Source organism: Paralichthys olivaceus, chromosome 21 (assembly GCF_024713975.1).
Source record: "Paralichthys olivaceus isolate ysfri-2021 chromosome 21, ASM2471397v2, whole genome shotgun sequence".
NCBI classification, from domain to species: Eukaryota; Metazoa; Chordata; class Actinopteri; order Pleuronectiformes; family Paralichthyidae; genus Paralichthys; species Paralichthys olivaceus.
The window spans coordinates 6860297-6878103 of NC_091113.1; the positions used below are offsets into that span (position 1 = coordinate 6860297).

The following is a 17807-nucleotide window of genomic DNA, read 5'->3' on the forward strand; positions in this document are numbered from 1 at the left end:
CCTGTCTGCTCGGTTTATCAGCGGGGCGGAACTCATGTCAAACCATGAGGGGGACGTGGGAGGATTTCTGATGTGGCGCTTGTGAAGCTAAGCAGCTAGGTGGTTAGCAGCCCGTGGAGAGCAGCTCGGAGTGAAACACGCAGTTTCCAGTGACACGGACCCGAGCAGCTTCCTCACCCGACTGTTAACGAAGTGCCACAGAGAGAACATGTCCGCTGCTTCGTGTGTTCGAGTCGTTTTCGTCGCTCTCACGTGATAAACACGCATGCTAACGTTAGCCTGTTAGCAGCCGTGCTTGTTTACCGTGTCTCTGCACGGATCCGCTGTAGCTCCGGCTGCTCTCAGGAGGCTGTCGTGTTTGCAAAGGTAAAGAAACCAAACCAGCAACAGACACACGTCAGTAACAGACGGAGCTCAACCTGCGGACACTTGTTTCTGTTCTGGCTGCTTCAGATTTAACTTCCTGTTAAAGCTCGTGAGGTTTGACATTAGTTATGGGGTTAGTTTGTTATTGATGACGTCACAGTTCACCAATCAAACCAGTTTGACTCGTGACACTTTACCAGCAGTTTGTATTTTACCATGTTTTACATTAACTGGGTGCAGTTCCATACTTCCACAGCAGGGGGCGTGCTGTCAAACATAAGAGAGGTGTGACTGTAAGCATGTAACTCAGACTTTTATTGTGAAAATATCCAGCTGAGAAAAGTAACTTTTACTCCACTTACTTGTACTTTTACTTTATTATTTTCATTTTGGGGCTTTGTACTTCTACACTACTCTTTTTAATGGTCAATGATGTACTCCAAGACATTTGTCAATATAAGTATTTGCAGTATTCACTCAGATAATGAATACTTAAATCAATACATTAATAATGATTCAGTATATTTTGGTGAAAGTAATTAAATATCCCCCAATCTTAACCATAATATTTACATTTATTCTGAAGTGGACCATTTCAGGAGTACTAAAATAAATGTTTACTGTTACATAATTAGTCTTTTTGAACTACTTCTTAAAGTTTTGAGTACCACTGGAAATATCTTTTATCATGTTATCTATCTATAGCTTTGGTTTTTGTTAATGTGAAATTGTAAAGATTTTGTCTTGAATTACTTAAATATCCTGTTTATTTGTCTGGTAGTGTAACTTTTATTTATTATAACTTGTCGTGAGATGTGCCGTCACACAAGTTTTACATTTCCTTTCTTTATTTAGCTGTTTTGCTCTAACCAGTACTGGCGTGACTTTGATGCAGCTCTCTGTCGTTGCTTTAAGATGTTCCTGGTGGGGCTGACGGGAGGAATCTCCTCAGGGAAAAGCACAGTGTCTTTGATGCTGCGGGAGCTTGGGTGCCCCATTATCGATGCCGACGTTGTGGCCAGGAAAGGCAAGTGAATATTTGTATTCTTCAACACAAATTCAGTTTAAATACCAAAATTAATTTGTCCACCTTAGATAAGATAAGAAATTTAAATGTCCTCCTGCTTTATGTAATGATGACTTTTACTGTTGCTATCATTGTTATAGTTCTGGTTAAATGCTGTAATAGACATAAGGGGTTTAGGCCTGTAGGAGGTTGATTGAGACGAATGCTTGGAGAGTTTGCATGAGTCATGAGGTCTCCGCTGACTGCAGGGATGATGTTTCAATTACGTGATGAAGATTAAAAAGGTCACAGAACTGGGTAGAGAGTGCACAGCTGCACGTCGGAGAAAATGTGAGGCATTAGGATAAAAATTTAATTACAATCAGGTGGCTGATGAGTCTGTTAAATATAGTTTAAGGTGTTTTTCTCTCCCTCTTTCTACCTTCTGTATTTCCTTTTCAGTTGTGCATTTAACGTCTTTTACTAACTTGTTTTCGTCACTTATCACAAGTCATGTTACACTGGTTAATCAAAAACAATGATGTATTGATACCATACAGTCGTGGAGCCCCACACTACTGCCTACTCTCGCATCGTCTACCACTTCGGGCCAGAGATCCTGCTTGAGAACGGTGAGATTGACAGGCAGAAGCTGGGTCAGCTCATCTTCGCCAACGAGGAGAAAAGGAAGCTGCTGAACTCCATCACCCACCCGGAAATCCACAAGGCGATGCTCAAAGAGATCCTCTTCTACTTCCTCAGAGGTGAGCGAGGAATTGGGTTCGGCTCAGTTATAGGTTGACACAGGGACGGGAAAGGAGGATTAGTTAGTGAGAGTGAGTCAAGTCTGTTTGGCAGCAGAGGGGTGGGCGGTAGCCAAGAAGTGAGATACAGAATTTCAGAATATTCCCAACATTTCATCAGGTAGAAGGTGAAAGTCAAACAACCGAAACCATAACTTAAAATAAAAAAAGAAATACAACTTTCACTTGCTACAAAACGTCTTCTAAGTGTTTTAGTTTCAACCAGATAAAAACTGGAATTTTCTCATAAATCACTTCCTCTTTGCTGCAGCAAAGCAGTTGTGCTGTTTTTAGAACGGCCACGAATAAGTGATTTCTGGAAGTGTAGTCAGCAAATTTCACACTTAAAATTCCTACAAGCTAAACAGAGACACGCCAGACTCAAGTTTCGAGCTATTTAAAGGAAGTAATAGTCGTGTATTCCCACATAACACAAACAACAGTGATAGAAACCATCTCTTCCACACAGTCAGTCACATGTTGCTGTTAAAATACATTAGAAAATGTATTTTCTGAAATGTACTGGTATCCGATTGGCCCATACAGGTGTCCAGGTCTAAGTAATCAAGAACATTTTGCTTAAAGTTAACTTCTAAACAACGACTTTAATTATCTTGATTAGTTATTAACTTGGTCGTGTTAATAATATCCTCACAGTGTAGATGTTAACGTGTTGAGACACATTCATCCTCGTTCACAATGCTCCACCTCTTCTTCTGTCTCCTCAGGTTATCGCTATGTCGTGCTGGACGTGCCTCTTCTCTTTGAAACCAGGCGTCTCACTCAGTTTTTGAACCACACTGTTGTGGTCTACTGGTAAGACCACCACTCATCTTTCTCAAACCCGCCCCCCTCATCACTGCAGAGATTCACCTCTAGGATTCATACTTTGAATCATTCAACTGTTTGACAGTTTGTTTTTGACAGACTCTGGCCATTAGGGGCAGTTTTTAATATTTATATTAGTTATCCGTTACCTGTCTTCCTCTCTCGTCACCTTATTAGCATGACTCACTGCCTCTGGATATTTTAACAAGGCACCCTGGCTGCACCATAAATAACCTCCATTGTCGGTTCCTTTTCAGTGACCCTGCCACTCAGCTATCGCGCCTGATGCAGAGGGACGGCCTGACCCAGGAGCAGGCCGAGCAGCGCATGGCGGCACAGATGCCGCTGAATGAAAAGCGCGGTCTGGCCAATCACGTTATCGAGAACTCGGGCAGCCGGGAGGACACCCACCGGCAGGTCCTGCGGCTGCACACAAAGCTGGAGGACTCCATGGACTTCCTTTTAGTGAGGGTCGTGGCTATCGCTGCCACCACTGGTCTGAGTGGGATTCTGCTCTATGCTGCCAAGATCCTTTTATCTTAACAGAGGAAGTTGCAGCTGTAAAGGGGTTCGCTCCCAGATGTGGTCAAAGATGAGGATGTGAACAGAAGCAGGCAGGTCGGAGGTAATGATGCAAATTACTGTGAGATTAGTTTCACAGTGCCCATCACTGCAGCTCAGTGGTGTGACGTGCACTGATTAACACAGACTCACACTGTTGACATAACATATAGTGAGAAATTGTTGTTTGGTGTGAAAGGTTTCTATGTGCAATTTCTGTGGGGTTTTACTGTGAGACACTAAAACATGAAGGTGATACTGTACAAGCTCTAATTTACAACCTGTGCCTAGTTACACGAGAGCTGCTCTCGACAGTGACGGCAGATCAGAGCTTAAAAACGGGCTAAAGCTTAATTGTAATGTAGTGTTCAACACGTTACTTCTATTTGTTCAACCATGACGTATGATAGATTATAGACAGGATGAGATTCTCTTTGGTTGCACCGAGAGACTTTATATAGAAGTGGACGCCATGACAGTACCCCCAAAAGCGAAGCCAAGTCATCTGGATCGCCCTCTGGTGGTTGGCTGCAGTATAGGACCCTGCCTCCTCCATGCTAGCAGATGGAACAAAGGTCACATAGGAGTTCATGTTTCAGTTAGTTCGGTTTCAATTAGTTATTTGATTCTATAAATACCGAGTGAAGCGTCATGATCGACAGCTGAGGCTGACTCCCTGTTGGTCGAGAGCGTGTACGAGCAAGACCTCGATACTGTGGCTGCACCCCGAAAAACGTGGTTATTTTAACTACATTTTTGTGGGGTGAGGAAGTGAAGTCCCTCTTTATATACGGTCTAAGGTTACACCTTTTAAAGCTGCTCAAATACATTTTGGGTGATTGCATAGATTAAATAAAAAGTGATGGAGAGAAGATGGAAAAAGTAAAAGATTGTAGTCACTGAAGTTTCTGTAGTTTTTATTCATCGTGCACAACTCTCATTTAGTATTTTAATGCAGGATAATGTGATTTAAACTAGATACTCTGATAGAAAATTGGGAAATGCTGAATATGAAGGATGTGATGATTATAGAATATGTGATGATTGTATGATCATGACTGTATAATGAATATTGACAGAGGATATTTGACAATCCATTTTTAATGGGAACTGAGTGACTTTCCACAAAATATATTTCTCACGGTATTTTCTTACACTTGAAGCTGTCCTCTGCAAATAACCTGTAATGTTTTTCTTTCAGTGCACACTCACCTTAACATTTGTAATGTTAGCTGCTAAAATGTAAACATAAATGATCCAACACCACTGATTTAAAGGAACAACTATCAGATAGTGTCGGTGTGTTTTTCTGAATCCTCTGAACAAAATGATTCCCAAATATCAGCACAGCACATTAATGTCAACACACACCAGGTCGAGATGACTCAACACAGTAACGTGTCGACATTTTCTGCCAAAACTACCATGTGTCTCAGTGAGTAACAAAGATAAACCAAAGTACACAGGTTAATGTTAAATTCTGTGATAAAAGTCATTGAGGATATGACTTATTCCCCTTATACCAGTTATATCAAAATGTTATTAATAATATTAAATATCCAGGACCTTACCAGAGACACTCTGCTTATCTCTATAACAATGACCATATTAAAAGCATGATTATCCTTTATTTGTCACAATTCCTACAATGCAGGAATCAATTAATCCTTAAATTAACTGCAGAAAAAAACAAATAATTTATCACGAAAGAAAACATTAGACATTTTACAGGGACTCATGATACAGGCAATATTTGAACAAAATCTGTCATGTTTATTTTAGATCAGTGATTTTCTGTTTACCATCATTCATGAAGATTTATGAAGAAAATAATCAAATTCTCACAAACATATCTGAGTGAATATCACAAAAAATAGCCTACATATGAATTGGCTAATTATTCCAGTTATTTCCCCTGTGATAATGAATTGTATTGGCAGCCCTGAAATTCATGAAGTCTCCACAACATGTACAATCTCTTCATGCACTCAGCTCCTACAGGAAATTGTGTGAGTGACAAGACTTGAGGAGAAGACAATGATGAACTTGTATAAATGGTCCGTGGTGATGTCCTTGCTCTTGTGCACATTAGAGCTTAGGCACGAAAATTCAGGCCCACAGGCGCGCGGGGTGACATCACCCTGGCACCGAGGGCCGACTCGCCTGCGTGGCTCACTTGGCTCCGTCTGAAGCCCCTACTGGTCTGCTCTTTGTTTTTATCAAGCCACCGTGGAGTTAATGCAAAGTGACTCCTGCTGCGGTGGGTGGGGGGGTGGGGCAGTGAACCAGAGCCTGCATGACCACACATTTGGATACATATGTAATTCGCAAATTCGCTGCACCGAACACAATGGAGGTCTTTTAAACACATGCAGCCTGTACGCAGCACAACCACCCACGTAACACAGGATGATGAATATGTTATTCTTAGGCTGCTTTTTAAAAACCCTGTCTCCACCGTGTTGCAGGGGGTAACATGCTTTCCTTGTCATCCAGCTGTTCAGGAGAGATTTCCAAGTGTGCCTTCTCTCCATCTCTTTCTCCTGCACAGACAGAGGCCAGATGCAGAGCGGGGAGAGAAGACTATATCTGTACCAACGAGTGTGAACGCTCCAGGCAGAAAAGGGTGGCAAAGTCTCAGTCTGAATATAAAGTGGGTTTAATTCTGATTGTGATGAGCTGAAAGGTGAAAGTCTTAAGTTGCCTTGTTCAACTTTGTAAAAGTCCATGGACGCAGGCACAGCCCCGCTGCTTTATTGCGTGTTGTGGGTCCGCTCCGGGAGCAGAGCAAGTAATTTTCTGATGGCAGGGGGTAAAGACTTATATAATTTCACCATCATGTTCAGAGAGTCGGCCCGAGGCGCCGCAGTGTGTCAACATTTTGGAATCTCCTGTCTGAGTGGTTTTTCATCATTCCCCTTGCCTACCGCCCAAAGCAAAGGTAAAACAGTTTGGGCAGAAGCAAGCAGCTTTGCACCAAACACAACGGCAACTCTAGATAACTGGCAGTCCAAACTCATTTTCAATAACGTTGTGTTGTGTCTGAAGTGTTTACTCCTCTGGGAAAAATCCACGCAGTCTGAGGATTATAGGTTGTGCCCAGTTCCGAGACTTATCATTTAATACATGCCACAATTGTTTTTTTATAGTCACATGCTAGCAATTGTGTTTATGAGTGTGTGTGTGTGTGTGTGTAAAACTAGTATTTATGTAAATGCAGCAGTGAGGTCCTGAAACAGTTTTGGAATTAAGATCTTTGGCAGTTAAAGGACCAGTGTGTAAGATTCAGGGGCATTTATTGGCAGAATTCCGTAATTATATTTGAATTGGTCTAAAATCAGCTGAAAATACAAATTTGTATGTTTTCGTTAGCTTAAAATAATCCCTATCAATTTGGGGAGCGAGTCCTCTTCCTTAGTGTCAGCCATGTTGCACCACCATATTTCTACAGTAGCCCAGAATGGCCAAACTAAACAAGTGGGCCTTTCACGATTTTTAATCACCTGAAGGCCACCTCAGGTTCTATGTTTCTTTTGGAAAGGAAGGAAAATCATAATAACTTCTTCTATCATTGTTCTCTGACTCTCAGCAGCCTCGAACTTGTGTGTCAAAGTTCACAAAAGTTTTATTTTAAGAGGTGATTCTGTTGACACACGTTCAACTTGACAATCCATCCATTAGTTGTAGGGACATTTCACAAAATGCCACCTCGTTGTGGCATGATAAGAAAGGTTAAGGGATCACAAAGTAAAGAGGACTGGCTGTTGGGACACAATTGATCACAATGGATGTCCGTAGCAAAATTCTTCAAACAGTTGTTGACTTATTTCAGTCCAGTCCAAAGTGGAAAATGGTTGAACGTTGCTGTTGTTTTGAGCCTTTAAGCTATCATGGCTAAAAATAATAGCAGATGAGAGACAAAAAGTGAAGTAAATCCTGGTTGAAATGGGTATTTGTGTACAGAAAGATGAATAACTCTTGAGATACTGTATATTCTGCTTCTTCTGTGGTAAACGTTACGTAGCACTGAACCACCCGATCGGACCTGATGATGAGGAACTCACGGTGATGTGGAACAGTCACATATGCAGCTCAACACCAGTGGGTAGAACAGAAACTGGCCTGAGCGACTGCTGTGCTCTTGAACTCTGGCATCTAGTGTCATGCTAAGGAAAGGGGCACTTGCAGCGCCTCCGCAGCCCCGTTGTCAGGCTGCATCCGACAGACTGCGGTGAGGTGAAGAGACAGGCAACACGCCAGCGAAGCATCCCCAGCCACATGACTCAACCTGTCCCTGTGCGTTAGCCCCGGCTCAGTCAGGACCGTGAGGGAACAAGGCCGCTGGTATTGAGTCACTGACACACTGGACGGTTCCCAGCTGAAGCAATATGATGGGGAAGAGAGTGGGGGAATCACTGCATGTTGTATACTTGTATTTTATTTGGTACTTTCATCCACTTATTGTTTTATCTGTTCACAGTATCGACCACAAATTAATGACCTTTTAGCCATTTTGGCCTGTTTCTCTTTTCCAACGACCCAATGGTCTTTTAGTTTTAGTTTTTTAGTTTTAGTTTTAAAACCTGTATGTGCACAGGTATGTACCAAACAATTGATGTAATGTTGTTTAAATGCAGAACTGGATCTGTTAACATTGGTATGCAATGATTTATTAACGTTCTCCTCAAAAAAGAAATTCGGCCAACTTAGCAAACTTGATATGAAACACAGAGTAAAAAGAGTTTATATAAATATGCTGTCTTTCAGATTGTAGCCAGAAGGCTGCAGCTCTAGTGGACACAATGTTATTTTTAACATCCAAGGTGATACACAGGCTTTGTGCTGACCCTTTGGATAACAGGTCTGAGGAGGTTGGCAGAGCAGCTGGCAGGATTCAGTTCAATGTCAGCTGTTATTGACAGCCAGGCGGCAGCGAGGAGACACCGATATTTAGCCACGCTTGGGGCGCAGCGGGAACCGACAGCGGCCGGTCAGTGGTACAAGCACTTTGGTAGAAACTGAAATATCTCATCCACCGTGGAGACTCTGATGATCCCTTGACTTTACTCCTGACACCATCTATTGAAATAGCTTCACAATAACCGGAAGCACTGGTCCAGAAGTTTGCACAGATACTTCTTTGATTTGCCCAAAGCTTTGGTTTTTGACCAGATACTTAAAACTAAAGACACTCCCATCAGCTCCAGCTATACTTTTGTGTTCAGGTCAGATTTTAAATAACTCTACTATAGTTTTAGTCCTAGTTCTCATAGTCATAATAATAATAAACTTTGTTAATATAGTACTTTTTAAAGGGCTTTGCAAGACAAAATTATAAAAATTATTTTAAAAAGCAGTTTGAATTTCTAGTTACCATTAATCAAAACTGAGATAGAACACAATATAAAGTAAATAAAATAATCAGTTAAAATAGGTGTTATAAAGTGACTTAAAAGATAAAAGAAAGTTCAGGAGACAGTCTGATCTCCTGGGGGAGTTTGTTCCATAGAGAGGAGCCATAACAGAAGAGGTCCAGTCTCCCTTGGTCGTGGAGCTCAGGTCTTATCTACAGTATCTTAAAATCAATTCTGACGTAGTCTTAGTCATGTTTTCTTTAATTTGTTTAGTAGGTGCTTGTGCCATGTTGAAATATAAGAATACCAGAATAGGATAAGTGTAACTGGTTGTGCTTTTTCTTCTAAGCTGCATGTTGACTCCAGTAAAACACTATGTGCATGTGAGCAGGTGGCTGTGTATTTAGTGGGAGGAAGCGTTCATGAGCATGATGGGCAATTTAGCTCGACGGTTAAAGCATCTATCTCTAATTTGGATCTCCCCCGGTGAGTGAAGATGCTCAGGATAACAACACCAAGGGCTCATTAACGTCACTTTAAGACATTTCAGAGGAGGTTCTCTTTCCCAGCCCCGCATTCTCCTGTCTCATGGAGATGGCAGACAGATGCATGGACACACGTGCACGCTGACCCAAACACATACACACACGTGGACTCGCAGAGACACACGCGCGCTCTGCAGTAGCCTGATAAGCCTCACGCCTCACCAATTGGCCCCAGCAAATGTCAAGCTGAAGCCATTGGTGTGCTGATAGGGAGTGGGTGGGAGTGAATGAATCCAAAATTTCTCTCAGTTACGTTTGCACATGTTGGAGATACCTAAATTAAAACAAGTCTGCAATAGAGACATAATCTTTCAAATCCCTCTACTTAGAGGGACGCGATGAAAAACGCAAAGCAGAAAATTTCAAATCATCTCCTCAGCCGCGTCCAAGAGACGAAGCTTACGTCAACAAAAAGCAGCTTATAGCACGTCTCAGGGGAATACTTATCTCCAAACCCTGGATCTGCTTAAAGTTTGGGGAGGATGAGAGATGAAGCTAGAGTCAAACGTTCAAGCGTCTCGTACGGTCCAGAAGCTGCTTCATCACAAATTAACACCGGGCCCCAGAGTGAGTGTCCTGTTGGGTGGGTTGTTCCGCTAAAGTCACCATCAAAAATAAAAAACCCAGAGGAGGACGGGGGTTTGTGTTGCTTACACAAGCACAATAGTTTTAGCGAGGATCACCCAGTTTTGCAGGATGAGGCAAAGAGAGGCTGCCAAGAGAGTTTTTCCACAGGCTTGTGTTTCTTTCGGGGGCTTACCTCTGATGCCAGTGAGACTCTGACCTTGATTAACGACTTGAAAAAAAGGACGACTCGTTCATGAGCAGCATTAAGCAAAGATGGAAGAGTTATTCACTGATATGATAGTTTGACAGAGGTTAATTACCTCCACCAAGTTTATGTTTTCATCTGCATTTGTTAGTTTGTTGGTTGGTTTGAATGTTTCTTGTTTGTGAGAAAGATTACACAAAAAACCACGGAGCTGATTTCCACAAAACTGGGTGGAATGATGAATTATGGGTCAGGAAGGAACCTGGACCTTGATCAGGGGGCGGAACCAGGAGCATTTCTCTTTTCTCCTTTAACATGTGAGATAAGGTGTTTTGTTTGTTTAATTGTTCACAGGATTATACAAAACTTTAATTGAAATGATTTTGACGACATATAAATATGTTTAACCTCTGGTTTTATCTCTTTTTAAAATATAAGAATGGGCGAGTTTGTGTTTCTCCTTGAGGACTTAAGCAAAACTAGGCTACAGATGTTGCAGACTCCCGGGCAGCGTTCACTTTCAACAGTTTCAGCAGTGAAAGCTGTTTCTCGCCGTCCGGAGGCGTTTGTCTTTGACATCGTGACATGAAGTCTCTAATTTGACGATGTGCTCATACGTCCTGCAAGCAGAAAACAGTCTGTGCTAGTGTTCAGCTGCCCCGTGGCTCAGCTGACCTCTGCTCAGGCACCGACCCTCGCTCTTAATTGTGTCTGGAGGAGTTTGGTTGTCTTAAGACAGGCTTTGAGTTAAGACCAGAGGGCTTCCTGCCCGAGCTTAACCACCAAGAGTAGCTGAACAAACAAGATGCTCCGACACAGCACAGTGTGGCGATCAAGTCTCTTTCTGTCACTTGAATCAACTGTCATGCTGATTTACAGCATACAACAAATTACTAGATTCAATTGAGTTCATTCATTTTGACAGGTAACAGTGTGCTGACATTTAGCTTCATAAGCATCAGAGACTGAGTAATTGTTCTTTTTGACATGCTCCCATATCTACATCTCTTCACACCCTCAAAACTTTTGTTCTTGAACTCTTAACTCTGCGTTTCAGACTATGTAAGAGATGGACCCTCCGCGACCCATGTCGAAGGCAAATTACGTCCGAAGAATGTCATGAAATCAAAGTGAGCTCTTAAAAAAACACCGTAAACATATTGGTTTTCACAGTTTAGGCCCGGAAGCCGTTTTCTTGTCTGTCACAGTCACAGCGGAGCCTAATTTGCCCTGGATGACTTCCCGCCGCTGATCTGAGCTTTGTCATGATATGTTCTAACACCCCCCCCCCCCCCCCCCCCCCCCCCCCCCCCCGCCCCCGACTATCTGCCTCCATATCTCAACATCTTCACTCACATCACAGGGATTAAAAAAAAAAAAAAACACATCTCGGCTTTGATTTTGAAACAAAATGATCTCCCGCTTCATTTGGCATTTACTCCAGCTGTATTTTCACCCCCCCACCCTCTCAATGATCATCTCGGCGTTGATTGCCTCTCTGCATTCCCATGACTAAAGGCTGGTTTCTCTGGAAAATGAAGTATTCAAGTCGACATCAACCAGTTGATCAGTGAGGAAATGCAAAAAGCCCATTTTTAATGAAAAATCATGGCCATTAAGAGAAAAAGCAACAGATGTTCTTTAAACTCACATTAGTTATTTAAATGTTTGTTTTAAATCACTGCAGGACGCTTTTGTCATTTGTTGAAACATACAGAACATTTGAACACATGTTGCATGCATGAATCAAATAAATAAACTTTTCAAATCTTCAAATCAGCACATTGATAACATGACATGATATAATACAACTATCTATCAACAGCTACATCATTTTAATAGACACAATAAAATGTATGTGCACTGACGACACTTTCACTTTGTTCAGACAACAAGATATAATATCAGATTTATACAATGATGTTCTTTTCCCAATCATCACACTGAGACACAACACATCTTGTGACACTGTCTGCCATTCAACACAATCGTAATCTCATTGTGGCGTTTCCATATTTGCCAAACAAAAATACCTCTCCAGTCTTTGAAGCACGACATCTTATCATACACACAAAGCAATCGCAACATAAATCTGAACAGCACATTTACAAACGCTGCCGCCGCCGTGACTTGGATCTCCAGACTGGAATGTGAAATGACAGCTCAAAAATGAGGTGAGGCACCGGCACTGTCAGAACTGTTACGGCACCTCAGCGTGACACATGGCAGTGACTGACACCGTTACGTTGCTCATGTCCGCCCTGAGCAGCAGCATGTAGGCACAACTGCGTACAACAGGACGTATGGATGAGAAGGTGGACAGTTACCGATAGCCACAGACTCACAGCCTGACATGCAGTGTCAGCCCTGACCTTAAAACAAGAAAAGAAAATCTGATTGTGAATCAGTGGCTATGGGCAACATGAACCTTTCTGTGGGAGCTGAGCGAAAGTCAGGGACTGAATGTCTTCTGGCTGTGATCTTTCACCTCTGAGCCCACGTCCTGTCCGGTCCTCAGTCGGCGTAGAGGATGAACCCTGAGAAGGTGCTATATTTGTTGCTGTTGCCCCCGTGAGCTTTGCCACCGTCGAGCTTTATGAAAACCTCATCGCCTGCATCCAAATGAAGAATGACACTGTTGCTGGCATAGTCATAACTCTGGTCCTGGTCTTGGGCGATGGCGCTGGCTCTGACCTGGAATATGAGACACACACACACAATAATTTGTGAAGGGAAGAAATTTAAATGATGAAATTCTGAAGTAACAGATTTACAATAAAGAGTTGTTAGAATTCATTCCTTTACAATTCCTTTGAAAACAGATCTCTCGATGTAAAAGAAGTTGATAAAAGAAATGCAATCAATCCCTGAAATTTGATGGGTCCTTCCCTCGCCCATATCAAATTCCTCACCAAGTTTAAAAAATCTGTCCAGTAGTTTTTTGCGTAATCGTGCTTACGAACAAACGTATGGGCAGCGGTGAAAACAGAACCTCCTTGGCCCAGAATGCTCAAGACGTTTGACCATGACTGGACCATAAACTCTTCCTTCAAGAAAAGACGACTTGCACAAAGTTAGTACAGAGTTTGAGGCTTTGACTTTGTCTAAGTGTGTCCCCTGTGGTGGATATCTTGTTTTTTCCTCTCATGACTCAACTGAAAGGGTCAGGCTTGAGTCAGTCTGCCTCTGAGGAAGGATGGCAGTGCATCCTATCCCTTCGCCTTATGTCCGACCCCTTACTTCCACATGTCCCTGGGCGGAGCGGACGAAAATGCCACATTTTAACCATACATGGGTGTCATCGTGTCAACACTGGATAATTACTGAGGGTGTTAGAAGGGGAGCATAACACCCAAATCTCTTTTTGCATGTCCGTATAAAAAGCCAAACCATGGGAAGTTTGCTGTGTATGTACAGTTCACTGCTGACGGACATATCCCCCTCTAAGCTTCGGCTAATGTGTAATCAGCAGGGTTGCCAGGTTTGGTGTTCCGCTGCAACTTCACCAGAACGACCCTACAAGTAGTAATCCCTGCTTCAGATTCAATCCAGAATGGTAACGTGGAGTTCTAATTAGCGCCGCTGGAGTATAAAAGTCAATGTGAGGAGGCCGTAGGGTCTGAGGGGAGCGGCTGAGCCACAGATGACAGCATGATGATGGATTTCTGAGACATGGGGACAATGCAGCCTTTAGTCTCGCTTCTTTGCTTTGGCTTAAAACCCCAGGACTTTCTATTTATAATGGCATGTTGTCACCCCTGTCCATTTGGTTGTTGTAGGTTTGTTTTCGAGCAAGATTACGTAAAAATTACTGTACTGATTTCCACAAAATTTGGTCGAAGGATGTGTTATGAGTCAGAGGGGAATCCATTTAATTTTGGTGCAGATCCAGGTCACAAAACCAAGCATGGTGAGGTGACTGCTATTTATGGATGTTGTGAATTTAAATGTGGTTTCATAAGGGGACTTTTGGGCCTTGGTGCAGGTATGTGCTCTACTGAGAGACATTCCAGTTTGTTTGTCTGTCAGCACGATTACGCAAAAACTACCAAACAGATTTCCACAAAAAGAAAGGAGGGGACGTTCAGGGCCAAAAAAATATTTTGATGCAGATGTAGATGAGGGGTAAGATCCAGGATTCTTTTTCCTCTTTCTTTAAAATTGCGATTTTTAATAATTTATGGATCTTGAAAAATTGCAGCTTGATTGAAATCAAGGGTACTGTTGGGTCTTTTATGCACTCAAGTACTTTATGTTTGAACAAAGGGAAATTGAACTTGTAATGCAAGTAATTCAATCTGCTCTTACTGAGTTGGTTTGCATATGTTTTTGAAAATGTTCCTCATCAAACACATTGCAGATTGTATTTGTGTTTGGTTACGTGGTAAATGTGTTGCAACCAAGAGCAATGAGTATTTCGATTTGTTGAAATGCTCAATGCTGCTCATGACAATAGGATCATTGTTGCTTTCAAAACCAAACTTTATCTGTTGGTGTTGCACAGTATTTACATTGGCAGTGTCTGCTGAAGGGAGCAGACAGAGGCAGAGAGTAAGAGCTGGGGGAGGCATCTTACAGAAGTCTCTACAAAACAATGCAGTCCCCCAGGTGAGTCATTGTGATTAAAATAACTAACTGCAGTTCTTACACACGTTGTTAAACACTGTGCTTCTCATTTTCTTTGGTTTAAGTTGAAACTAAGCAGGTTTTATGGACTGTTAATGCAAAGCCATGTTTGTGATTAATTAAATCTACCTCAATTGTTGCACATTTTCTTAAAATTGTAAGTGGAATCTTAAGAATGTAAGTGAAAGGTTGTTCTTTACTGTGTTCAATAGTATACTATGCATATGATAACCTTGCAATGAGTACTATATGATAGTGTTTAAGTTTTTGGGATGTGGTGTTTTTATCTTGGATTGCAGTTAAAATTGGTATTTGTAATGTGGCTGTTCTGCATCATAGCATTCAGGTGTTTAAGTTATTGTGTCCATCCCCCTTCAATTTCTCTCGCCGTCCGCTTGAGATGCTTGCAGGAAAATGTCAAGATTAACATGGTGTTTGATCAGTGTCATCACCTGGGGCTTTTAAGACATTGCAAAATGATCCACGAATATAGCAAATATCATGATTTGTTATTGGAGCGCCCGGGCCCGACAGGCTGTCTGATAATGCACGCTCGCACATCATGGCTCCGTGAAGTTTGTTGTATTTCAAAGGGCACCAGCTTTGAACTAGCCACTACCTCGGGCTATGTTTTGATGTGTGCAGAGTTGAGATAGCACCGCGGCTCCTTCCACTCTCTTCAACGTGTACATCACTGGATGTGTAATATGCACAGATACACAATCTGGCAGCATGCCACTGTGCATTGTTATTATACTTGACTGTAACACTAGACCAAGTCAGACCTAAAATCACTGCACACATGAATGCATGACTACTCAATTTAGACTGCCAGCACACAGGTTGCACTGCTCCCTGAGCATTTTGATGTGGGTTCATCCCAGTGTGTGATTCAGGGTTCAAAGCACATTATGTCAGTAACAAGATCATTTTGTACCATTTGCATTTTGAGAGAAAGCTTTTTTCCATTTGTTAAATTCAACAATAAGGTTTGAACATTAAGAAGTGTGAGTTAAAGGTTACCCACCAGACCGTTCTTGATCAGGTCAGCCCACATGCTGGTGCCATCTCCTCCTCTCATCAGCACATTGTAGATGAAAAAGTAGGTGCCAGGGATCTTACAGGTGAACTTTCCCGTCGCGCCCTCATAGTTACCTCCGATATTAGTCACCACGTCATCAAACCGCAGAATATCATAACCTTCTTGAGGGTTTCGTAGTCCCGCGTAAAATGCTACCCGAGGTGAGGTGTTGTAAGTGGTTGTGCTGACTGCCCCTTTGCCCCCTAAGCCTAAAATCCCAGTCCGTACTATGTCCACACCATCTCCCGGTGGTCCCTTAGGTCCTGGTGGACCTGGCTCTCCAGGTGGTCCTGGGGGTCCAGGCTTGCCAGGACGTCCTGCTCTGCCTTGTGGGCCATTTGCACTGTAGGTAGGCAGCGGCGGGCCGATGCTGTGATCACTCAGATCTGCCTCATCTCCCACCTGTAGGCCTGTGGTTGCTGTGTCTGTGCCCATGTGCACACCGGTGCCAGTCGTGCCCGTGCTGGGAAAGGGGTCACAAACCATGCGGCAAGAGCCCAGCATCTCGTAGTGGCTCGTGCTGTCATCTGAACCACCTGTGCCAACGGAGCTGACCAGCACAGGGATGAGGACCACCAGAACCAGGACCAGCATGACCCCCACAGCAGCTGCCACCAGGGTCTTCCGCCCGATGCTCAGCCGGGGAAGGGGCTGCGCTGCCAGCGTGGAACTCTCTGGGGTAGAAATGGTGACTGTGGTATGTGCGTCCACCTGGCAAAACGCAGAGTCTCCGAATGTGGAGATGGTGCCCAGGGAAAACCGGTGTGAGTGTGTGAGTGAGTGACAGAGCTGTGTAGGAGTAAGAGAGAGGGAGCGGAGCAAGGGACTGAAGTGGTGAAAAAGGAGAGAGAGATTGAGAGGGTGAGGAGAGAGAGTAAGTGGAGAGCAGCAGGGAGAGAGTAAGACAGCTTGAGAGAGAGGAAAAAAAGAAAAGAAGCGAGGGGAGGAGAGTGAGCAACATGCACTCAGTAACCATCTGAGTCAGGGCTGAGGAGGGCACTTCCCTATACTCACAGATGTGAGGAGCCACGGGGTGACAAGGGAGTGGGAGATATAGAGCATAGATAGAGGGAGAACAAATGGAGGTTTTTATGTTAATTACTTGATGAAGATAGAGACAGAGATCACTGGTCTATGAAACAGTGACCTTTTCAAAATAAAGCAAACTTTTAGAGGGGCAATTCAAAAGCAAAAAAATATTTTTCACTACAGCATTGATCTTTAATTACCCAGCACAATGTTTTAGCCAGAAGATTATTTTTCTTGCCCCTGTCTATGTGTCTGTTTAAGTGAATATAAAATAACTCAATGCATTGATGCATTTTACTTGGGTAGGTAGCTAGGAAAGATAAAGGTCAAAGGTCATGGCCAACAAATACATACTTTGAAAAACCCACTTTCAAATGTAGCTTTGCTTTATAAAATATTCTGAGCGCAGCTTTTAGTGTCACCATAAGAAATGACAGTGAGCGTGGTTGGAGGGCCCTGGAGCTGCTGCTGTAATCACCATTAATTACATCCCTGCTTTTCCTGACATGACACTTCAAACTGTCGACTAATTCCTGCAACAACTTTGCCACAATAGCAGATGCAATAGAACATTCTTTTTTTTCTCCATATACAAAGAGACCTAAAAGAGCTGGAATGGTGAAGGCAGAAAACACAGACACACATTTTCTCCAAATACTTAAATTTTACAACTAAAAAGTAAATACCAGTTGTAAGGATAAATTATGGCTTATGTCATTTTATGTTTGCATACTGTTTATGGAAAAGATGTGAAACTGCCATAAAAACAGACCAGGATATCAATTTTTACAACTTAGTAATGAAGGTGCACTGTCATAATGGTATAAAATATAAAA

General features: G+C 42.7%; 2 protein-coding genes across 2 annotated transcripts; one reads left to right on the plus strand and one right to left on the minus strand.

The window, feature by feature from the left end:
* Positions 1–33: 33 nt before the first annotated feature.
* dcakd (dephospho-CoA kinase domain containing) lies at positions 34–4853 on the plus strand. The gene is made up of 5 exons (XM_020083441.2): positions 34–366; positions 1282–1393; positions 1933–2136; positions 2904–2991; positions 3261–4853. The coding sequence occupies exons 2-5, from the start codon at positions 1282–1284 to the stop codon at positions 3544–3546; spliced, it is 690 nt and encodes a 229-aa protein (XP_019939000.1). The 5' UTR covers positions 34–366; the 3' UTR covers positions 3547–4853.
* Positions 4854–12612: 7759 nt separating this feature from the next.
* LOC109626802 (C1q-related factor-like) lies at positions 12613–16683 on the minus strand. The gene is made up of 2 exons (XM_020082966.2): positions 15889–16683; positions 12613–12929 (listed from the first exon to the last, which is right to left on the minus strand). Exons 1-2 carry the CDS (start codon positions 16534–16536, stop codon positions 12750–12752), a joined length of 828 nt encoding a protein of 275 aa, XP_019938525.2. The 5' UTR covers positions 16537–16683; the 3' UTR covers positions 12613–12749.
* Positions 16684–17807: the final 1124 nt, after the last annotated feature.